General features: G+C 46.8%; 1 protein-coding gene across 4 annotated transcripts in view; it reads left to right on the top strand.

The window, feature by feature from the left end:
- The first annotated feature begins 944 nt into the window (after positions 1 to 944).
- Positions 945 to 24,227, top strand: part of Tor3a (torsin family 3 member A) — a 38,071-nt gene continuing 14,788 nt past the window's right edge. For 2 of the 4 annotated variants that reach the window (XR_013112884.1, XR_013112883.1), the window contains exons 1-6: positions 957 to 1,720; positions 2,586 to 2,699; positions 7,161 to 7,426; positions 9,398 to 9,576; positions 20,533 to 20,657; positions 21,416 to 22,013. Coding sequence is in view for 2 of the 4 variants with exons in the window: in XM_034512953.2 (XP_034368844.1) it covers positions 1,474 to 1,720; positions 2,586 to 2,699; positions 7,161 to 7,426; positions 9,398 to 9,576; positions 20,533 to 20,657; positions 21,416 to 21,666 (1,182 nt within the window). In the remaining 2 variants the exon portion in view is untranslated. Of the gene's footprint in view, positions 1,721 to 2,585; positions 2,700 to 7,160; positions 7,427 to 9,397; positions 9,577 to 20,532; positions 20,658 to 21,415; positions 22,280 to 24,227 lie in introns of those variants that run through there. The other 2 variants (XM_076941407.1, XM_034512953.2) reach the window with 2 other exon arrangements.

Here is a 24,227-nt window from a genome sequence, read left to right as displayed (position 1 = left end):
ACAATAATCAGTATGTTAGACATGCATGGTTAGATATTTAGCGCATGAGTGTTTGCAAATAATCATAAAGGCGTGTGTCAGTTTCCTGCTGGCAAACACCAGAGAGTTATAACAGCTGGTTATAACCTTGCAGGTCTAGTTCACTACTTATCCCTGGGGAAGGGGGCCAGTGTTAGTATTCTGTCTAAACTCCTCCCCACAGTTACCTGGCAACAGCCAGGTAGGCCTGGCCCACTATAAAAGGGGCTGCTTGCCCCCTCCTCTCTCTCTTAATCTCTTACCCTCTTACTCTCTGGCCTTTAGCTTCTCTATCCCCTCCTCCCCTCCCCCTTCTCTTCCTCTCTCTCCACGTGGTCATGGCCGGCCTCTACTTCTCTTCCTCCTCTCTTTTTGCCCTATGTCCTGAAAAACCCCCACCCCCCACCCCCTCCCCCGTCTTGGAACCGTGTGGTCTGGAGTGGTCTGTTCTGAGCTGCGGTCGGACATCTAATAACACGGACGACTAACAGGCAGTGTGCATCATGTCAGGAGCAATTGGTAAAACAAAACTCACCCACAATTCTCTTTCAAGAACATGCTCCCACCCCAATAACTCAAAGACACCCCCCCCCCCCAACTAGGACTCACTTCTGATTTCCACCACCTCCCCTCTGATGCCAAGCTGGCTACTCTGGTGTTTTTAAAATATTGACAGGGTCTCACTATGTAGACCAGGCTAGCTTTGAACTCAGCTGTGCCTGCCTCTGCTTCCTGGATTCTGATCAGCTTTGTAAACCTAGCTATGAGTGGACAAGTACTTAGCCTAACTTTTGTAATTCTCACATGATACAATTTCCTCTTAACTTGGCGGTTTCCAGAACTCAAATACCTCCCGACCCTACTTCTTGCTTCTGCTGGGCTGGCATCCATGAAAGCCGTTGCTGCTGATTGCTTGCTACTGTTTTCGTTTTCCTCTTCAGAGGAGCAGGACCGACCAAGGCCACCCAGCTCTCCAAGACTGCTCACAGTCTAAGGACTGCTTCTGAACCCAGCTTGACTCCCCTGCCAACAAAACGCTCCCTGCTTAGACGGTTTCATCACCCTCCTGTCGGGTTGGCAGAAAGCTGACCTCCTACAAGGACAGAGAACCAAAGGGACTCCTTATGTGGGAGGCACAGCTGAATGGTTGGCAGTAGCCATTTCGTGGCCACTTGAGGCACAGGCATGCCCAGAATAGCCTGCATCCCGTGGGGTGGACAGGGGGCTCAAGTCGGGCTGGGAATTCCTGCAGTCCGGGACACCAGTTTGAGTTCCGGTTCGGATGGGTCTCTGATCTGAACCGAAACTCGGTTTCAGGCAGATGGGCAGCTGAGTCAGCCTCCGTGGGGGCGGGGCGGTCACCAAGGCGACGCCAATCCTGGGCCGCGCCTGCTGGTGGGTGTCGATGAGTCCTGGGTCCCCGGACTCTTTGAGGCGGAAGCGCTCGCTCGGGTCATGTTGTTTCGTGGTACCCTCTGGTTGCTACTGCTACTGCCGCTGCGCCCCCCGGGAGTGCAGGGCCGCCACGGTACCACGAGCTCAGGGCAGGAGGCCGACGAACCCACACCTTGGCCGAGCGTCCAACGCCTGCAGGAGCAGCTGAGGACGGCCGGGGCCCTCTCCAAACGATACTGGACGCTCTTCAGCTGCACCTTGTGGCCCGAACACTGTGAAGACCAGGAGACCCCGGTGCCGCCGCTGGGTAAGAGCGATCCCCGCCGCCAACCCCTCGCTCAGCTGCCAGTCTCACTTTTTTTTCTTTTAAAGATGCATTTATTTATTTTTATGTATGAGTACTTTATGTGCATGTATACCTACCTGCCAGAAGAGGGCATCAATCCCAGTACAGATGGTTGTGAGCCACCATGTGGTTGCTGGGAACTGAACTCAGAACCTCTGGAAGGGCAGATGGTGCTTACCGCTGAGCCATCTCTCCACTCTCAAGCACTGCATCCAGCATATAGTCAGAGGCCTGCACTGTACCCCACCGCTGCACGTCTCCTGGTGCAGCCCCTAGGAACTACTAGAGGTCTGGCTGCTCTGCGCCCCCCTCACCTGCCCTGATTTCTCTAGACACTCAAGTATCCCGGTTCTTGCCCACTTTATTGACGATGCCTTACGGGAATACGGGTATTTCTTTTTCTTTTTTCTTTTTTTTTAATTTTTTTTTGTTTTTTGGGTTTATTTTTTTTTTTTTTCTTTCTTTTTTTTTTTGGTTTTTTTCGAGACAGGGTTTCTCTGTGTACCCCTGACTGTCCTGGAACTCACTCTGTATACCAGGCTGGCCTCGAACTCAGAAATCCACCTGCCTCTGCCTCCCAAGTGCTGGGATTAAAGGCGTGCGCCTCCACCACCGCCCGGCTTTAGGGGAAGTTCTTTGTTAGACACACTTGGTGATTGTCCCAACCCCAGATACTTCGATTCTAAGTCTTAGAGAGGAATCGCTGGAGCACATAGGGAGCCTGGCTGTGAGTTGGGACCCGAACTCGTTTGGGCGCTGTCACTGAGAAACCTCAGGACTGTTTCTCTCATCACTATCTTGCCATCTCATAGCATTTCCTTTCCAGGCTGGAGCCTTCCTCTGTGGGGCCGTCGGTCGCTGGATAAGCTCACTGCATGGATCTGCCGCTTTCAGGACTGCTGCAGCGGTGGGGATTGCAGGATCTCCAACAACTTGACAGGTTAGAACTGATTTTCAGGGTTCAGGTATCTGGGGAAGGGGGTTGATGACTATGGAGAAGAGACTGGTAAGAAACCTCCCTCTCAGTTTCGCCCTTATTCAGTAACAGGAAAGTCGGGTCTGCAATTATTTGAGGGTCTCTCTGCCAAGACTTTGAACTTTATGATTTCTAGAAAAGACACTTTCCAACAATAGGAACGACAGGACACCAGCATTGATAGTGTCCTTAATGGACATTACATTATATGATCTAAGAACAAGTGCCCAAATACTTGGTATGTGGCTGTTTTCATTACACTTGTCCTCAGGAGAGCTAGGCAGGTGCTCCACCCCCAGCCCTCCTGGGTTTTGTTGTTGCTTGGATTGTTGTTTGGTTTTGTTTGTTTGTTTGTTTTTTTTAGAGTATGAAAATACTTTGATCAAGAGCAAGAGGCCCTTTACCTTACTCCCAAACCCCCCCAATCATGGTGCCCTCAGTGCTGGGGACACTTTTTATCTTTAGTTTAAAGGTGCAGGGAGTCTTGGGATCTACGGGACCCATGAACATGTTACACCCAGCTAAGACAGCTGGCAGGAGACACTGTGAGGTGCAGGCTAAAGACCACTATCTGTTCTCAGTTGAGACTAAAGATGTCCCTACACTCATGCCTGAGGGACATCTGAGGAAGAACTGTTCATCTCCATTGGCTCCACTGTGTACCAGGCCTGAGCTCTGCAGATTCTGAGTTAGAATCTGACACAGCCCGCCTCCTCTCAGAAGTGTTAGAATCAGAACAGGAATAGGAAACAACCTCTCTGACAGTAGGCGAGATTATGAAGCCAGAAAGCTGATCAATAATGGTGGTTAAAACGTCCTTAGGGCTGGAGAGATGGCTCAGTAGTTAGGAGCCAGCACTACTCTTACAGAGAGCCTAAGTTCTGTTCCCACCAATCCACATTAGGCTTCTCACCGCTGGCTGCAGCTGCACTTCCAGGGGAGCTGACGCCCTTTTCTGGCTTCTGCTGGTGGCTGCACTCAGCTACAGAAACCCAAGACTACATGCATATATTTATATATATAAAATTAAATAACAAAAAAATTTTTTTTTTTGGTTTTTCGAGACAGAGTTTCTCTGTGTAGTCCTGGCTGTCCTGGAACTCGCTCTGTAGACCAGGCTGGCCTCGAACTCAGAAATCCGCCTGCCTCTGCCTCCCAAGTGCTGGGATTAAAGGCATGCACCACCACCGCCCGGCACAAGAATTTTTAAATTGGTATGTTCTAGGGCTTAGGAGATAAGTCACTGGCAAAGTGCCTACAGGGTAACCATGAGAGTCTGAGTTCTGCTCAGCACCCACATAAAAGCTGGGCACAGCCCTGCACATCTGTCAAACACTGTAGTGTTGGCAAAGACTTGTGGCTCCCAGAATCCCAGAAGTCTGTTAGGCACAGCCAAACTGATGAGCAAGTCCAGAGACAGACCATATCTCAAAAAAAAAAAAAAAAAAAAAAAAAAAAAAAAGAAAAGAAAAAGGGCATGATTAAGGAAGATACTTAATGTTGACACCGGGTGCACCCACATGAACACACACATACAACGCACAGTGTTCCTTTCTAGTTGGGTGTGGTCTCCTGTGGTCTAGCACTTGGGAAGTGAGGTGGGAATATAGTGCATATGAGCTCAGAGCTCAGCCTAGGCTACATAGAAAGACCTAGTCTCAATAAAAGAAGCATCTGTCTCGAGGTTTAGGCAGCAAAGGTCTGTGGGTATAATCTGGGCTTCTTGGTTTCTGTATCTTGATAGAGTAAGGCTATGGCAGAGGAGTTCCGTGCCCTGAGGGAAACAGAAAGTTGTTTTCCATTATAAATTAATTCATACCATTTTATGCATAAAAATTGCCCTGCCAGAGAGCTTGTGCACGACCCAGTGTAGCTGCACGAATGAGTCACTGCCACCTAACCCTCCCCTTCTGTATTCTTATTGCATCGGGTGACCTGGTGGGTGTTGCAGGTGGTTTGTGTTTTAACTCTCCAGTGTGGTATTTAGCATCAATCAGAAAACCTGTTCTGACAAAGGCCCAGCGGTTTAGTCCTTCATGAAATTTACCAGTTTCCCCAGAATTAGTTTCTCACCTGGAGTTTGCTTGGAGTTCGCCTGTCCTGCCTCTTGCATCTCGGTTACACTGAAGCACACACTAGACATCAGGTTACTTACTTACAAAAAGGCCAGTGGGGCTGGGGAGGTGGCTCAGTCAGTACACTACTTACCACTCAAGCATGAGGGTCTAAATTCAATCCCTAACACCCATGTCGAAGCCAGGTGCAGTGGCACACTCATGCCCACCCACTGGGGTAGTCCTCGGGCTTGAAAGTCAGTTTAGCTAAACCGGAGCTCTGGGTTCAATGAGAGACCTTGGCTTAAAAAACAAGGTGGTGATTACCTGATGTGAAACTCTGGCCTCCACAGTAGTGTGCACATGCATGAGCAATCCCCTACACATATACAGGAACACGTACACACCCACAAAGAGAAAGAGAAGGAAGGAAAGAAAGAAAGATGGGCAGACCATCAGTGACTGAGTCTGGAGGAGGGTCTAGCACAGAGTGCAATCTCAGGCTACATACAGATCAGGAAGTCTAAATGAAGGTTTACAGCAAGACCCCTCTCCCTCTCTTTCCTGTTTTTTGTTTGTTTCTTTGTTTTGTTTTTGAGACAGGGTTTCTCTGTGTAGCCTTGGCTGTACTGGAACTCACTCTGTAGACAAGGCTGGCCTCGAACTTTCAGAGATCTGCCTGCCTCTGCTTCCTGAGTGCTGGGATTAAAGGCGTGCACCACCAACACCCGGCTAGCACTGCTCTCTCTTTAGACTACCAACTGTTCTTCAGACCTGGATATCCAAATCTAAAGCAGCCTGGTTCTGACAACAGGGGCACAGCTGCAAGTGTCAGTTTTGTGGCACCAATGGTTTTGAAAGGAAGCAGAGTGATGGCAGCATTTTAAAGTAGTCTGTCATCTGCCGGCCTTCCAGAATTCCCTCTAGATTGGCTCAAGGTACCTAGCCAGTTGGTGTTGATAATAGGGTAATGGCCAGTGCCTTACCCAAACTGGCAACGCAGCCTCCCTGCCTCCAAACTGTGCTTCTTCGATGTGGAAAGGAAAGCAGGCCTGGCTTTGGGAATGGAATGACAGACAGAGAACATGAATTCCGGAAGCAGAGATGGGAGCACCTTCAAATCTGGCAGGGTCTTTCCACACTGGTCTGTGCGTCCATTGTTCTCCCAGAATTCAATCTTGGTTTCTCAAATTCTTCCAAAACAGTTGTTTAATATTACTGCAGGGCTTATATTACTTGTGGTTTAATAATAAAGATGCATTGCCATCTATACAGTTTAGGGTGTTGGCCTTTTTGCTGGGGCAGTCTCTCAGCTACCTTCTAACTAAACCCGACATCATGGCCATTTCATTGGCTTCCACAGTTGATTGAATCAGGTGGCTGGGCTGGGCCAGAGTACGTATATATGTTTGTATGTACAGAGTGTGTATAAATGTCTGTCTGTCTACATGTGTGTACACTTAAGAGTTAAAAGAGCCCAGAGTTTCTCACTGAGCAGTCTTACCAGCCCCAGATAATTAACTATTGTTCTGTCAGAAGAATTGACCCCAGAAATCACTCATCACTGTCCTGGGCCTGTCTGCTCCCCCATCCTCTGCCTTCCAGATCTGGAAACCCTATAGATGCCAGGAAGGTCGCTGGCACAGCAGGACCATGTCCAACCCATATCTTTTTTTTTTTTTTTTTTTTTTTTAAAGAATTTATTTATTTATTTTGTGTAAGTACACTGTAGCTGTCTTCAGACACCCATATGAGGGCACCAGATCTCATTATGGATGGTTGTGAGCCACCATGTGGTTGCTGGGATTTGAACTCATGACCTCTGGAAGAGCAGTCAGTGCTCTTAACCACTGAGCCATCTCACCAGCCCAATTTTTTTTTTTTTTTTTTGGTTTTTGGTTTTTGGAGACAGGGTTTCTCTGTGTAGCCCTGGCTGTCCTGGAACTCACTCTGTAGACCAGGCTGTCTAGCCCATATCTTAAGTGTTGCTTTTTGGCCAGATTGAGGGCAATGTGACCTTCCGTGACCTCCCCCATAGCAGCTTGCTTTTTCCTTTTGGGGCCGGAAGTGACAAACACATACAGAAAGCAGATAATGGACCATAGAAATGACAATACCAAATATCCTGCCAGCATTTAGCACAGTCTGCACATTAATTAACATTTGAATATCCAGGGGCACACCCACCTAGCCTTTTGATACAGTAAGTTTGAGTGTAGGTCATCCCAGCAGAACGTCATCTGCTGTGAGGTTTGCCTTCTTGCTTCTTGCTCTGAGGCCACAGGGATCCGATTGTAGAAATCCTGGGGTATGGAGGGGAGGTGGTGCACACACACCCCTGTGCCTCTCACTGGGACCTCTTTTCTCTTAGGCTTAGAATCAGACTTGCGTCTGCGACTTCACGGCCAGCATCTCGCTAGCGAGCTGGTCCTAAGAGCAGTAAAGGGCTACTTAGAGACGCCCCAAGTAAGCCAGGCCCTGGCTCTGTCATTCCATGGCTGGTCTGGCACAGGCAAGAACTTCGTGGCACGGATGCTGGTGGAGAACCTGTACCGGGACGGAGTGAGGAGTGACTGTGTCAAGATGTTTATCCCCACCTTCCATTTTCCACACCCCAAGTACGTGGACATGTACAAGGTGAGGCTGTGGTACGGGGTGGCTGCACTGACCTGGCATGGGTCAGGCTCCTGGGCTGAGAGGAGACCCTGACTAAAGGAGGTGGACTCTGGAGCAGCCTAGCCCAGGATGGGGACAGAAGCTGTGACAGACATCCACCCCGTTCCCTTCCACAGAGGCAGCCCAGAGCTCCGGGAGGGAAAACATACGTTTCCAGAACTCTCTGGAACTGTTTCCATGACAGTTGCACACTGGAGGCAAGGCACAGCACCAACAGAATCAAACAGCGGGGCTGGGGAGGTGTTGAGTGTATTAAAAGTAGTGAAATGTGACTGGGTGTGGTGGTACATGCCTATAATCCCAACACTCATTGGCTAAGGCAGGGAGATTGTAAGTTCAAGACCAGCCTGGGCTGCACAAAGAGATCCTCTCTATGTCTAAGGAAGAAACTCTACCATCCCTTCCCCAAAGGCCACAGCTAGCCTTCCGTACCTCTGCTACTGAGAGACCTCTTTCAGGGCGGCCCAGCCACTGTAGTTTTATTAGACAGAAAGGGGCACATTCTGTGTGGTTCTGTTTGACTTTCCCTATGTTTATACTGGGCTAGGATGCGGGGCTGGGCCTTACAAACGCAATTGCCTGGATTCAAACTGGAAAATTTGAATAATGAAAGCAACAATTTAAGGGTTTGTTTTTCTTTTTTGGTTTTCAAGACAGGGTTTCTCCGTGTAGCCCTGGTGTCTTAGAACTCAATTCTATAGGCCAGGCTAGCCTTGAACTCAGAGATTCACCTGGCTCTGAGGGATTTTTTTTAACAATAGTTTAACCCTTCTGACTTAGCCTCCCGAGTCTTGAGATCATGGGCATGTTCTCTGCTCATTTTTAAAATATGAACTGAAGCGCCCCAGCATGCTAGGCAAGCAGTCTACTGCTTAGCTACAGTGCCAGCCGTTTTTAAAGGGCATGTCATATCATCACGTCATATTGCATGTGAGTTCCCAGTTCTCGTTACACACAGCAAGCCGATGGATTGAACCTTCCTTTGTTGTTTTACTATTCGGAGGTTTTTCTCACTTATACAGGTAGTAAAATTAGCCTGAAGATGAGCTAAAAGCTGTGACCGCACCCATGTTGGCTCTCATCTGTAGTACTGGAGAGTGTATAAACTGGGAAGATTAAGTCAGCCTTGAGAGCACAGCTTGCCTGAGTCACCTGGTAATTTTAGTTTGGCTGTGGAGGGCAAGGGCTGGGCCTCCCAGTCAGATGGCTGATCTTTCCCAGGAAGAATTCTCTTGTCTTGGCTGCTGCAAAACCACTCGAGGATATCAGCTTCCCCACTAGAAAACCGAAAACACACACTCAACACACACATGCTTGAGTGTTGAAGGGACCCAGACGCTAAGGAGGCTGAGAAGGATAGAGTGCAGGCTTGCCGAGCTGCCCCTGAGAAGCAGCTGTGCCCAGCTCGGAGAGCACCATAAAGTTCATGTTCCTGGAGAGCTCATTGTCTTGTGGTGGGTGCCCCATGTGGTAACCCTCACGTTACATAGAGTCTGTGCACCAAGAAAGAGCAGACTGGCTGTCTTGAGATGCTGCCCAGTGTAGGTGCTCTGCTTCTCAGAGGCCAAGGGAAAGTAACTGGCAGCTTTCTATCTCCCGGGTTGTTGAGCCCATGCCTCTGGGGAGGGTGAGGTGGTCCTTAGCTCCAGGATGGGACTTATTTAGTCCTGGAGAAGGCACCTGGCTGGTGCTTGTTCTTGGGCAGGTGGGCTTCTCTCAAGAACTTTCCAGCACTGGTCTTCATCCCAGGTGGGGATGCTGAGCCCAAGAACAGGGAGCATCACATGGGAAGCTTTGCAGCCTGGTGGGGCCCAAGCCCGGGTTTGGTGATTATAGTGGGTGGAGCCCAGACTTAGGTGTTCCACAGCATCAGGGCTGAGGAAACAGGAGACTGGTCTCTTTTGAGGTCTGCAGCTCCCCATTTCTGTGCAGGAGGAGTTGCAGAGGCAGATGCAGGAGACGCAGTGGCGCTGCCACCAGAGCACGTTCATCTTTGATGAAGCGGAGAAGCTGCACCCGGGGCTGCTGGAATTGCTTGAACCCTACCTGGAACGGAGGAGCCCCGAGGCCCATGGAGCTGAGGCACCCCGAGCCATCTTCCTGTTTCTCAGGTGAGGTCTGAGCAGGAGGCGGGGAATGGGGCACTGACTGGCAGCGGAGGCCTTACGGAAGCCAGAGTCCCCAGCTTGGAAGCAGGCAAGGGACGCTGAGCACACCCCCGACCCTGACCCCCTCCGATTTCTCCCAGGGACTCTTGCAGGAGCTAGAAATGCCTGGCTGCCTGGCTGTGCAGCCACCTCAGGCCTTAGCAAAGAGGGTTGTGGTTTTTGTTTTGTTAAGGTTTTTTTTGCAGTGTATTTTGATCATATGCACACACCCCAACTCTACATCCATTTCTCACCTTCCTATCCGTCCAACTTTGTGTCCTTAAAAAAAAAAATCCATCAAAACCGATTTGAGAATCCCAGATATTCTCATATGTGTGGTCTTCTACCTGGAGCGTGGTCAACTTACCAAGGGCGACATGAAAGAAAGTTCCCTCTCCCGTTAGCTAATAACTGCCTCTAGCTCCTTAGCTAGGGTGGGACATACTTGGTGCCCAGCTCCCCTTTCCTCGCTGGGATTTGGTTTATTTGGAGCTTGCACAGATCTTGAGCATGACGTGACTTCAGCTGCCCTGCTGTGTCCAGGAGACACCGGTTCCTTGTGGTCTTTCACTAGCCCTGGCTCCCCCCCATGCTTGTTCTACTTCCTCTTCCAAAATGATCCCTGAGTCTAGGGAGCAGAGGGTGGGGTATTTATGTTCCGTTTGGGGCTGGGCACCTTGGTCAGTATGGGTTTCTGTGTTAATCACAATCTACTGCAAATAGAAGCTTCTGAGGGCTGGAAGACACATTAATCTATGGGTATAGTGGTATGTCATTAAAAGTCTGTTTACTACTTTGTCCGTGTAGGGGAATAATAGTGATTATCCTGTAAGGCTTGACCATTGGTTCTTGGCCCTATAATGGTACGGTGGAGTGAGACTTAGAGCCAACCAGAAAGTGAGTGGTTACTTCCATGCTTTTCCCCCAACATCTTTTAATGTTATTTATCCATCCGGACAGTCCCTCCTTTACTCTGCCCTCCCTTCCTGTACCCCAATTTAACACTCCTATTATTCTCCATTAGCCCTTTAGACTACTGTGCCCTATCTCTCTCCTTTGGAAATCTCTCCCTGTGGTAATTTCCTGACCTCCATGAGTAATTTCAAACAAAACACACCTGTCTGAGAGTTCCAAGCTAACACAAATGAGAGGAAACTTGATGTTTGTCTTTCTGTGTCTAGGTTACCTCAGAATGGTTGTTTCTAGCTTCACCCACTTACCCATAAATTTCATTTCACTTTTTTTTTTTTTTTGGTTTTTCGAGACAGGGTTTCTCTGTGTAAGCTTGGCAGTCCTGGAACTCACTCTGTAGGCTGGCTTTGAACTCAGAAATCCGCCTGCCTCTGCCTCCCAAGAGGAGGCTTTAATCCTGCTGGAATTAAAGGCATGTACCACCCCTGGCTTCATTTCACATTTTTTTTCATGGTTGGCGGGGGGGAGGGGGGGAGGTTTATTCAGGAGATAGGGCAAAGGTGGGGGGAAGAAGATGGAAGAAGAAGAGAGAGAGAAGTAGAGGCCGGCCATGACCACGTGGAGAGAGAGGAAGAGAAGGGGAGGGGACAGAGAGGCTAGAGGCAAGAGGGTAAAGAGATTAAGAGAATAAGAGCCATTTCACTTTTCTTAACAGGTGAATGATATTCCATTGTGTAAATACATCTCATTGTCTTTATCTGTTCATCAATGGATGGACATCCAGGCTTTTACTTCTTAGCTATTGTGAGTAGAGCAGCATGTATCTCTATAGTAGGAAGAAATACAGTTCTTTGAATATATATATGCTCAAGAGTGGTATATTGGGATCATGTGGTTGTCCTTTTTTTTTTTTTTTTTTTTGAGGAGACTCCACACTGATTTGCATAGTGACTTCACCAGTTTACTCTCAACAGCACTGTTTCCTTTTCCCCACATCTGAGCCTACATCTGTCATTGGCTGGTTTTTTGTTGTTTTATTTTTAATTTTTTAATCTTAGCCATTCTGAGTAAGATGGAATCTCAAAGTAGCTTTAATTTGCATTTCCCTGATGGTTAAGGGTGTTAAATTTCAGGAAAAAACTGTTTCTCAGTCATTGTCATTTTGTCCTTTGAGAACTTTTTTGTTTCATATCTCATTAAAAAAAAAGATTTATTTTTATGTATATGAGTACTTGTAGGGCATCAGATCCCATTACAGATGGTTGTGAGCCACCATGCAGTTACTGGGAATTGAACTCAGGACCTCTGGAAGAGTAGTCAGTGCTCAAAACCACTAAGCCATCTATCCAGCCCCCTCATAGCTTTATTTTCTTTTTTTCTTAATGTTTAGTTGTTTTGAGTTCCTTGTATATCCTAGACTCCAACCCTCAGATATGTAACTGGTAAATATCTTTCTCCCATTTAATAGGCTGCCTCTTCACTCAAGTGATGGTGTACTTTCATGAGATCTCATTTATTAACAGTGGGTCTCAATGCTTGTTCTTCTATATTCAGTAAGTTCTTCCATGTGCATATGAGTTCTGTCAGATTCAGGGTGTTAGGTCTTGTTTAAGCCCTTGATCCATCTGGAGTTGAGTTTTGTGCAGGGAAAGAGATGAGGATGAAGTCTTATGTAGCCATATAATTTGACCAGCCCCATTTTTTTGAAGATGCTGTCTTTTCTCTAGTATGTATTGTTGGATCTTTGTTAAAACCCTGTGGATATGTAGGTTAATATTTGGTTCCTTAATTGTCTCCCATTGATCAGTGAGTCTGTTTCTAGCCCAGTACCATGCCAGTTTTTTATTACCGTGACTCTGTGGTGTAACTTGACATCTGGGATGATGGTACCTCCACAAGTTTTTTATTGTTTAGGATTGTCTTGGCTGCCCTGAGTTCCATGTTTCCATACGAAATTCATTTTTCAATTTTTGTGAAGAACTGCAATGGATTTTTAATGGGGATTGTGTTGAATCTGTAGATTGCTTTTGGTAGAATGGTCATTTACACAATGTTAATCTATTAACATGGGAGGTCTTTCATCCTCTGGTATCTTATTCAATCTTTCTTTCTTTCTTTCTTTCTTTCTTTCTTTCTTTCTTTTTTTTTTGCCTCTGAAAGGTTTCATAGTACAGGTCTTTCATTTTCTCAGATTTGTTCAAGGTATTTTTGGAGGCCATTGTGAATGGGGTTATTTCCTTGATCTCTCTTGGTGTGTTTGATATTTATATATAGGAAGGCTACTAATTTTGAGTGTTTTGTATTTTACTACTTTGCTGACAGTATCACTTGTAATTTTCCAGTGGACTCTTTAGGGTTTTTTATATATAGAATCACATCCTCCTTCAATACAGGTATTCTGGTTTCTTTCTTTCCCATTTGTATACTCTTAGTTTCCTCCACTTGTCTTACTGCTCTAGCTAAGATTTCAAGCCTCATGTGAAACAGGAGGGTGAAGAGCAGATATTCTTGTCCCGATCCTGATTTTAGTGGAAATGCTTGAGTTCTCCTCTGTTTAGGATGGTGTTGGTTTTGGGCTTCCTGTGTATTGCATTTATGTTGTATTAATTATTTAATTAATAAATCCCAACTTGGGGTCGCTACCAGCCCCAAAGGTCTATGTTCCCAAATGAAACACACATAGCCTTTATAATTTAATATTCCTTAAACAGCACAATAGTTGGGCCACTGCCTAATCTCTGTGCTGTTAATCCTGAGTTATTACTTACTAATTTTATGTTCCATCTTGGCTGCTCTTAACTCCAGTTAGTCAGCCTTCTGGGCCACGTTTTCTTGGTCCAAGAGTCTGGGGTCCCTTTCTTGCTTTTCTACTCCATGATAAACTTGTCTCTTCTGTCCACACTCTACTCCAGAATGGTGGATCTCTCTCCTCCTCCTGGTCCCAAGCCAGGGGAAACCTAAAATCCTCCCTCTGACCTCCCCAGCTATTAGCTGTTGGTTCTTTACTTACCAATCAGAACCAACTGGGGGCAGGTTCCCAGAAGCTTCATGTAGACCCTCTCCTGTAAATAGGTTTTTTTTGTTGTTGTTGTTTGTTTTTCGAGACAGGGTTTCTCTGTATAGCCCTGGCTGTCCTGGAACTCACTCTGTAGACCAGGCTGGCCTCGAACTCAGAAATCTACCTGCCTCTGCCTCCCAAGTGCTGGGATTAAAGATGTGCCCCACCACTGCCCGGCTAATAGTTTTTGAGGGGAACATAATTTGTAATACAAGCAGCTACACATTTATTATGTTGAAATAATCCCCTGTATCTCTAGGACTTTTATCATGAATGGATGTTGAATTTTGTCAAAGGCCTTTCTATGTCCAATGAGATGACCCACTGTGGGCCTTGAGTACTGACAGATTGATTGACTTATTGGCCAAGGCCAAGGTGCTAATGCTTTGTTTACACGAAGAGGAATTCTAAGAACCTGTTGTGCAGGTTCTTAATGACTGAGAGGAAGATGTACTGTAATCTGGCCACAGACTGCCCTCAGAGGTGGGGGAGATAGAGGTCATTTGCATGTAGGCTAAGAGCAGGAAGAGAGCCTGACTCCCTGCCAGTCTCAAGATGAGATTCAATTTCAGTCTTTCTCAGGGCCAGTCCCTCCTCCCCAGTTGCATGTAGCCACAATCCATCTGCCTATGTGTTGGATTATGTTTATTGATTTACATATATTGCTTCATCCCTGCATCTCTGGAACAAAGCTGACTGATCATGGTGGGTTTTTTTTTTTTTTTTTTTTTTTTTTTTCAATTAGATTTTCAAATATTTTACTGGGAATCTCCAAATCTATTTCATCAGAGAGATTGGTCTATATTTTTTTTCTCCCTTTTTTTGGGGGGGGGAAGGGGGGTTAGGAGTTGGGGGCTGGTTTTGGTATGTGGATAAAATTGGCTTCATAAAAGGAATTTGAAAACATTTTTTCCTTTTCTATTTTGTGGAATAGACAGAGGAATCCTGTTAATCTTTTCACTGATTATTTTTGAAAAAAATTTTCTATTAGTATTAGTTCTGATTTTGTTTCTCTCTTCCCACCTACTTTTTTTTTTTTTTTTTTTTTTTTGGAGTGGTATTGATTGTTCTTGTTTTTCTAAAGCTTTCAGGCATATCCTTAAGTTATTAAATTGCGATCTCTCAATTTTTTTAATGTAGGTACACAGTACTATAAACCTAACTCTTTAACTTTTGTTGTATCCCAGGCATTTTGATATATTGTGTTCTCCTTTTCTGGCTATGTCTGTTTGATGATCTGTATACCCCTTAGACCTGATAATCATCTGTTTCTTTAGGGATAATTTTTTTTTAAATTTATGTAGGAAAAATTATTTTATGTGTATGAGTATACTGCAGCTGTCTTCAGACACACCAGAAGAGGGCATTGAATCCCCTTACAGATGGTTGTGAGCCACCATGTGGTTGCTGAGAATTAAACTCAGGACCTCTGGAAAAGCAGTCAGTGCTCTTAACACTGAGCCATCTCTCCAGCCCTCTTTAGGGATTTTTTTTTTTTCTTAAGATTATTTTCAAAATTATGTGTATGTGCTTTTGTGTGGATATGTGCATGTGAGTTCAGTACCTGCCAAGGCCAGAGGTGTCAGATGCCCTGGAGCTGGAGTTAAGGAACACTGTGAGCCACCTGCTGTGGGTGCTAGGAATTAAACTCAGGTTGGGGGGGGGGGGGAATTTAGTGTATGCTTTCAACCACTGAGCCATCTGTCCAGCCCCTGGTAAGATGGTAAGTTCTCGTTCTCTCTCTCTCTCCTCCCTCTCCCTCCCTCTCTCTCTCTCTCTCTCTCCCTCCCTCCCTCCCTCCCTCCCTCTCTTTTTCTCTCTCTCTCTCTCTCCTTCTCTCTGATTTTGCTCAACTTATTTTCTGTGTCTTGATCTAGGCCTCTTTCTCTTCTGTTCATAGGCATTTTTTAGATTTGACATTTTCTTTGACCTAAGCGATTCAGTTCCTTTTCAGTTCTTTATGTAGGTATCTTGTCCTAATTTTTTTTGTTGTCCGTGGTGGGGTTTTCTTTGTTGTTGTTTTTGAGGCCTTTTTTGTTTTTGTTTTGAGACAGGGTCTCTTTATGTAACCCTGGCTTTCCTGTCTCTTTGACTTCTCTTTGTAGACCAAGCTGGCCCTAGACTCAAGAGATCCTCCTGCCTCTGCCTCTCAAGTGCTGAGATTAACTATGTGTGCTTCCACCTGGAAACTGAAGTTTCCCTTCGAGTTTTTTGTTTGAATTCATGAAGTTTTTATGTTTTATTTCATTTTGGCTTCGGAGATTATATTTCTTTTAAGTTTTGTTTTTATTTATTTATTTATTTTTTTGTTTTTGTTTTTTTCAAGACAGGGTTTCTCTGTGTAGTCCTGGCTGTCCTGGAACTCACTCTGTAGACCAGGCTGGCCTCAAACTCAGAAATCCGCCTGCTTCTGCCTCCCAAGTGCTGGGATTAAAGGCGTGCACCACCACTGCCCGGCATAAGCTGATTTTCTAAGACATTACTAAGGAAGTACTAATTTTTGTAGAGAATTATTTCCAGTATTCCTGTGTACTTGCCATGGGACCTAGACATCTATAGTTACATTGTTGGTAGTAGTTCTGGGTGTGGGAATCTTGTGTCTGTTTTGTTGTGAGTTTGAAGCTGTTTCTTGTTACCCAACTTGTCAGGTACTTGACCAGTTGAGACTTGGGTTTGAGTCTTTGGGCAATTCAGTATTGAGGTTCCAACTGGGTATCAGAGATAGTCCCCGATCAGTCTGAGCTAAGTGACATTTCTAAGACCAGGAGCAGACTTTCTGTTGAGTTAGAAGATTCTCATAAGCCAGCCTTCAGGAGTCTTGGGAAGATGTTCAGGACCTTTCCTTAAATAATTGGTAATGGTGGGGTTCATGATGCAAATCTAGACTCCATACTGAAGGTGGTGAGGAGGGATGCAGTGGAAGACAGTTAACAAGATGCTTGGTCCACTGGCAGATGGTAGAGGTGGGTGGAGCTGCCACTGTGGGTCTAGTGTCCTTTCGTATAGTAGGGCAGTCCTTGAGTCACCAGGATGGGTGGAGTAAGCAGGGCTGGACAGAGTTAGCATCAGCAGGCCACACTCCCTGACAGAGATTGAGTAGGGTAGGGGTTAATGACAAGAGTCTGAGAGCACTGGTTTTTAAGTCAGTTATTTGTTCCAAAATCAAGTAGAAAACCGCCTTCCATTCCTCAGGATTCCCACCCTGGAAGGGCAGTCTCTTCTCAAAAAAGGATGAGTGAAGGGCCGGTCTCTCACATTTGCAGTGGAATGTGCAGGCTGCCGAGCAGGAACAGCCACTCCTTGATCACTGTGCTCCATGTACCCAGATCCTCAAAGGGCTCGGTGGGCAAGAAACTTAACCAGCATGCGTGCTTCACGACGCCCCTTGCAGACTCAGTTGTGGACTGTTCCAAAGCCCGCTGCTTATTCAATGGCGAGGCCACTCTTGGCTGGAGCTTGCTCATGGGTTGGGTGGGGTGGAGGGTGGTGTTTCTAGGATGCCCTGGGGAGGTAGGAGTGATTTTTCTCCAGCTGAACTTGGAGGTTTGGTTTTGGGGTAGTTCTCTAAGATGGAACAGATTTAAGCCACTTGGGTTTCTGTATATGGAACCAAGGATGGAGCAGGGCCAAGGATCTCAAGAGCGGTTTTAAGAGAAAAGGAGGCATTTGTTAACATAAGTGGAATGCCAGAATAAGGACTGATCCCAGCTCCCACAGTACTCGACTCTTCCTGAGTCAGTGGCCTCAGCTGTCCATGACATTCCCACAAGCAGGGGCAGCTGAATGGATCCCCAAGGCACTGACTCTCCTACCCAGCTGCTTTGCAACTTGGCAAACTCTCTCAGGTGCTGCATTGCCCAGTGTGACCCAGTGACCCTCCTATCTCAAGGCAAGCATTTTGGTCACTGACCAGCTGGCAATAGCCCTGCCCTTTCCCCTAGAGCCCTGACCTCAGTGGACTGACCCAGGCCACGTAGCTGTACACACACAATAGTGCACATGGGTGAAGCTGGAGCTGGGGCAATGCTACCTAACAGCAGCCAAGCTGCCGTCCAGGGAATTCACTTACCTAAGGGCTCTTAAACAAATGAGGCAGTGCGTGCACCAAGGCCTTCCATCAAGAAGAGGCCATGAGCCAGTCCACCAGTCCCTCTCCAGCCATGTAGAACCACAACCACCCCTCCTGAGCACGCCCCAAAATTAGCTACCTCTAACCCTTGCCCCAAGGTTCCCTGGTGTTCTAGTTATGAGAGAGCAATGTGTTGGAAATCCAAGTCTCTAGACTTGACTTCAATTTGTTTTCAGTTTGATGGTAAGGATTCTTGCATGTGTGTTGTGTATGTGTATGCTAGTCTGTGTGAAAGTTGATATCACTCTCTACCTTGTTCACTTTTACCCTTTTTAAATAAGACAGGGTCTCACTGTGTAGCCCCAGCTGGCCTGGAACTTGGTATGTAAAGCATGCTGGCCTATAACTCACAGAGATCCATGTACCTTTGACTCCTGAGGTAATTAAAGGTGTGTGCCCTCAGACTTGGCTCTATCTTTTTTTTTGTTTTGTTTTGTTTTGTTTTTTTGAGATAGGGTCTCTCACTGAATCTGGATAGACTGGCTGGCCAGCAAGTCCCCAGAGCTGAAGTTATAAGGGCACATAGCCATACCAGACTCTTCCCAGAGCTGCTGGGGACCTGAACTCAGGTCTTCATCCTCAGGCAGTAACTAGTTTGTCCACTGAGTCCTTCCCAGCTCCTACACTGCCAACTGCATCTGCAGTTTAATCCTGAAATACACCTGAGATCTGCTGTTGAAATGAGGTACTGGTGGCTTTTCTGCCAGCTCTCTGTCGCACCTCAGACAAAATGGGTGAAGCCTAGGAGGGCTTGCTTGCCCAACATCGACAAAAGTCATTTTACAGTGCCAAGATTTTGCAAGAGTAAGCTTCATCCATAAAGCTGACAGTAGGATGGAAGGCAGCCAGGCCTGGGGCAGGGCAGAGTGGAGGGCTGACTGGCTGTGATGAGTCAGCAGAGTTGATGCAGTCCAGGTGGAACCTTGACATGATCCCGGTCCTGGTCTGGTCCCTCCTGCATCTATCTGTTGATGGCATGCCTCCATCTTATCTAGAGCCTCATTCTTCAGGTACTATTTATGGGAGACTTTTGCTCCCACTAGGTTCCAAAGGATTTTAGGTCTGTCCTAGAGTTCCATATGCAGGTCTTGAGGAGCTGTACATACAGATAGTTTTCATTAGCAAGGACAGGATAGTACTGTTTATGGCTTGGTTTCAGAGGTTACACTTGAAGCAATCAGGGAACCAAAGCCCACACCTTTCCTGGCTGGAGGAATTCAGGCACTTGCTATATAGTTATACTGATTTCTGCCTGTGCCTGTCAGAAGACCCCAGAGTCACATGACAGAACTGGGGCTGCTGTCCTCTCTTCACACACCCAGAAGAGAGGTTGCTAATGTCTGTTTTTTCTGAGCTGTGGTCAGGGTACGAACAGAAAGGACTTTGAAGAACTATATGGATGTGAGTTACCCATGAATGGAGCATGTGGGGTGCAGTGGGTATTTGTTGACTGCTTCCAGACTGATGAAGTGCCCCTAGATTGTCTGGGCCCAGTTTCTCATTTTACCAATTAAGAAACTGAAGCCCAAATAAATTCGTGAGAGTCTAGCTCTGTTGTTTAGGAAAGAGTTCACAGTTGGTGATGGGAGCTTGTGACATTGGTCCTTTGAACAGGCAGTCAGCAGGGGCTGGGTGAGGAATTCAGCATCTAGCTACCTTGGCATGCAGATGCCAGCGTGCAGCCCTGTTGAGCTGAAGACACAGGGCAAGCAATGAAGGCTTCCCAGGCCTTGTCTTGTGAGAGGTACAACATGGCGAGATGATGACCCTGGCAACAGTGCAAGCAGTTCAGAAGGAAGCTGCATAGAGCCAATAAATATGCAGCAATCATGCAGAGTGGGGCCCGTTTCACATGGAGCAGGCAGGTTGACCTGGGACTGAGATGGTACTGCACTAAGGTCTGTGTCCTTGGGCCTTGATCAATTAACCTCACTGGCCTGCTGTCCTCCAGAGGCTTGCTGCCTAGTCCAAGTTGTAGAATCAGGGCTACTGTGGCAAGCAAGTATGGGGCAATCTCTGCTGATGCAGTTATGTACCCAGCAAGACTGCTAACAGGTTGTCCAGCAGGTATAGAAATCAGATGAGTGATGTGAGTAGTTTCTTCAAGGCTTAAGTGTGGCAGAGCAGCTGGGAGCAAGCAGTGGGGAATGCCTTTGTTCTTACTGGATTCTTCCAGCTGGGGGTTCAAGGTCCTTCGTAGATCTGTGGCTTTGAGGGACACACTGGTCTTCACATGTTTGCTGGGGAAGGATGCTACCCCAGTCTCTCTCCACCCAGCTAGGGAGGCAGGTTAGGGGTTGGGAGGGGCATGCAGTCAGTCTCATCTGCAGGACAGACTGAAATGCAACATTAGGAAAGATGACAATAGCCTGGTGGTGGCACATGCCTTTAAATCCCAGCACTGGGGAGGCAGAGGCAAGCAGATCTCTGAGTTTGAAGCCAGCCTACTCTAAAGGTCCAAGTGAGCTAATCTGGGGTATCAAGGACACTGATCCATGTTAGGAGAGCGGACAGAATGCTGGACCCAGTTAAATTTGCTGCCTGCCCCACCCCCACCCCCCAAGCCTTCACTTACTGCACTCCTCATTCTGTGGGCCTTAAGAAGCAGGGAAAGTGAAGGCACAGCTGTGGAGACAGACAAGACTCAGCTGGGTGACAATTTGAGACAGGGATGAACTGTCCTGGTTGCAGGTCCCCAGCTCTGCACCACAGCAGCCTCCCACCTTCCAGAACTGGTCAGGGAACACATGGGGGGAGTGAGTGTGACAGATGGGGGAGTGAGTGTGGGAACCGGCTGTTAACAAGCACTTGTTTCTTTCAGTAACCTTGGAGGCAGTGCCATCAATGAGGTAGTCCTGGGTCTGCTTAAGGGTGGATTGTCCAGGGAGGAAATTACGACGCAGCACTTGGAGATGCCCCTTCAGGCTGAGATCATCAAGTCTGTAGGTAAGTGACCAATTCAGATACATTCACAGCCTTGCCAAAAGCATGGCTATAGATAACTGGTATCAAATGTGAGGCAATGAGGGTGTCTGGACAGTGGAGGACACATGACAGTCTCACACTGTCAACTTCTGGTGGCACAAGTACAATAAGCAAGCCTACACTCCTTTCCTGGAAATGCCCGAGAAATAGCTGTGGTCTGCCCATAGGCTAGCAGAGCTCCCTGAATCAGTGCAGGTGGGGCAACTCCACCTGTTGTTGGATGAGCTGCTCACGACAGACCATACCAGGCCTTTCCATGTGAGGACTATTTAGGATAAGGACGAAGGTGACAGCAAGAAGAGGGAGAAGAGAGAGAAATCCAGGGTTCTGCCTATTTATGTGGATACTGACAAAGCCTCTCGAAGTTAAAGATGGGAGGTGAGCCAAGTGGATTCTGGGAATGTGTGGCGGTTGTAGCCTAGATGTGATGTCACTGGGTTCGGAGCCTGATACCAACACCACTTTTTTGCTATACTAAAACAAGCCAGTCCTGGTGGTCATGCCCGTCACCTCCTGCTAGAGCCACAGTCACTGTGCTTCACTGAGCCTAGAATAGCCACAGCTGCACAGCCCTTGGCAACAACTGCACACAGCACTCCAAAAGCTTTGTGGGAGACCAGATCTTGCCCAGGTCTCAATTTGGGGGGCACCTTAAGTTTCCAGCAGGGTTCAGTCCCAGGCTATGTCAGACTCCATGTAACTTTGGGTCTTGGTTACAGACAGTAGCTTTGGCTCCAGCCGTCTCCTGAAGGAACACCTTGTTGACTTCTTTATCCCCTTCCTGCCACTGGAGTACCGCCATGTAAGGCTGTGTGTCCGAGATGCCTTCCTGGGCCAGGATCTCCCATACACAGAAGAGGCCCTGGATGAAATCGCCAAGATGATGACATACGTTCCCGAGGAAGAGCGGCTTTTCTCCTCTCAGGGGTGCAAATCCATTTCCCAGAGAATCAACCTCTTCCTGCCTTGAGAGTGACTGCTGTGCACCCTAAATAATCTTCCTCTTCTAGACACACTCATCTGCCAGGTACCCTGGTGTCTAGCAACCACTGCTTTCAGCTACTGTGCAGAAGGCAGTTCCTAAAAAACCACTTGGTGACTTAAAAACCTACATTCTAGACTGAGTGTCATGAAGTCAGGAAGCCAGTGGAAGGTCCAAGCACCAGAGGGTCCTGAGAACACTCCCTACAGTCTCTTGACACCATTGCTCTTCCTGGAAGGCAGCTGGAGTTGAGTGTGAGCCTGAGGCTCCAGGATCTTTGGGCAACAGAACAAGGAAGATGTGTGGACCAACAGGAGCGTGACCCAGGTCTACAGGTTTGGCTGGCTTTCCAAGGTGGGGAGAGGGGCAGCTTCTGTATGTGAGCAGACCAGCAAAGGGCCTTAGGCTAAAGGAAAAACCACATGTTTTCAAAACATGACAGGGGTATGGCTAATACAGGAGATGGAGCTAAAGAAACCTCAGCTGCCAGGCTTCAACAAACTGGAGGTGTGTAGCTAAGGCATGTTCTGTTCTGTAGGTTGAAATTGAAAACTTTTAAGAGGCCTCATCATGAGTAATTAAATTTTGTATTTTTCTAATATCCTTTCTTACTGAGATCTAGTCCTTGCACTCTGCACCAATGGGAACTGGTGGGGATAGGGTGGGTGCTGACCCTGGCAGGCTGGCACAGCATGTGCTGACCTACAAGCTGATTTCAGTCTACTTTAAAGCATCTTACTAAGCTCCCATGACTCAGCACTTGCAGACATGCGACAAGGGAAGCTGTGGTTCTTGAGGCTGTCGTGGTGAGGCAGATCGTGCACCACCCATCTTTATGATACTTTTTGGTCCCTTCTTCACACTTTTGAAACATACAGGTCTTTGTGCTTTCTCATAATCCTATTAAAGCACTCTCACCTTTAGCTGTTGTAAAATGGGCCATCTCTGCATCCCTCACCTAATAGCTGGTTGTACATGAGTACTCACCTGCCTTACAGTTAGGGACTACCTAGCCCAGCCATATTGAGTACTTAAGTAGTCAAATAACTGAAATAAAGGAATGTGCTTTGGAAGTGGGATCTCAATTAGCAAAGGCAGTCCCAAAGTTTAAGAGCTTGGGAGTTCTGCTGCCACAAACCCCAGGGATAGAGATTTAACAATTCAGGTTTCTATAAAGCAAGACCACATGGAAATTAATAAACATAAAATGCCTAATGAGACATAAATTCCTGTTCAAGCCAGGCGCTGCTTATTCAGGAGGAGAGTGCAATGGGACAGACTGGGCACAAAGTGAGAAGCCAGTGAACTGCAACAAGAATACTAGTACATCCCCTCCCATCCAAGAGCCACATGCACTGTTCCTCCTCTGGACTAGGGATGTTGGCGTGCTGAACAGGTCTTACCTGATCCAACAGGACTAGAATCCTAGAAATACCTCGTGGTCACAAGTATTATTATTATAGGTAGAAAAGCAGAGCAGGAGTTTCAGAAACTTACCACTCCAGAACAAACAGCAGGTCAGTGGTTAGATTAAAATGGCAAAAAAAAAAAAAAAAAAAAAAAAAAAAAAAAATCTTCATTTTGTGAGGCAAAGCCCATGAGGGAAATAGCTCTGAGAAATGGCAACAACATACACATCTCAGAGAGGCACTGTGCCCCAAAGGACTAGAAAAACACTAAGATCCAAATTAGTCTAATAACAACCACCACTGTGGTGAAAAACCTAGTGGTGAAAAACACAGCATGCACCGGTGATTCTAGCACTGGGAAGGCTGAGGCAGGAGGCTGCCAAGCTTAAGAAAACCTGGGCTGTCTAGTGAATCTGAGACTGGCTAGGGCTATACAAGACCTTGTCCTGCTGTTCTCATATAGCCAAAACTGGTCTTGAACTCAGTAATCCCAAAATGACTTTGTTTTGCCTTCATCTTCCAAGTGTTAGAATTACAGGCATGTGCCAATACACCTGGATTCATCTGGTGCTGGGCTCAGACCCAGGGCTTCTTGCTAGGCAAGAACTTTACTGTTCCCCAGCCCCACCCAAGACCCTGTTTCTAAATAATGACACTGGATTGGGCAATAAAAACAAGGATCAGTAGAAGTGCTGATAGTTCTTCCTTTGTTTTTGTAAGATAAACATGACCATTATTAGCTAAGGAAAAGTGAAGGGAGTGGGTGGGGAAGGAGACTCAACCAAATAGAAAAGGAGATATTACTACTGGTAACACAGAAACATAGAGTTCAAAAACCCATTATAATTAGACACCAACTAGATCATCAGGAAATAGACAACCTGAATAGATTTTAAACAAGTAAATTATATGAACAGTAAAATTTTAAAAGTTTTACACCAAGGCTTCATACTGAAATCTAACTTTTTGGTTGTGAGCCTAGCCTTTAACGGCTGAGCCATCTCTCCAGCCCGAAATCTAACTTTTTTTAAAGAGTTAAAAGTCTGAAATGGGCATGCTGACATAAGCCTTTGAATCCAGAAGTCAGATCTCTGTAAGGCCAGCCTGGTCTGCATAGTGAGTGCCAGGACAGCCAGGGCT

This window comes from Arvicanthis niloticus, chromosome 10, assembly GCF_011762505.2.
Source record: "Arvicanthis niloticus isolate mArvNil1 chromosome 10, mArvNil1.pat.X, whole genome shotgun sequence".
Taxonomy (NCBI): domain Eukaryota; kingdom Metazoa; phylum Chordata; class Mammalia; order Rodentia; family Muridae; genus Arvicanthis; species Arvicanthis niloticus.
Note: the sequence above shows the minus strand (reverse complement) of the source record. Positions and strands in the feature narration are given on the sequence as shown.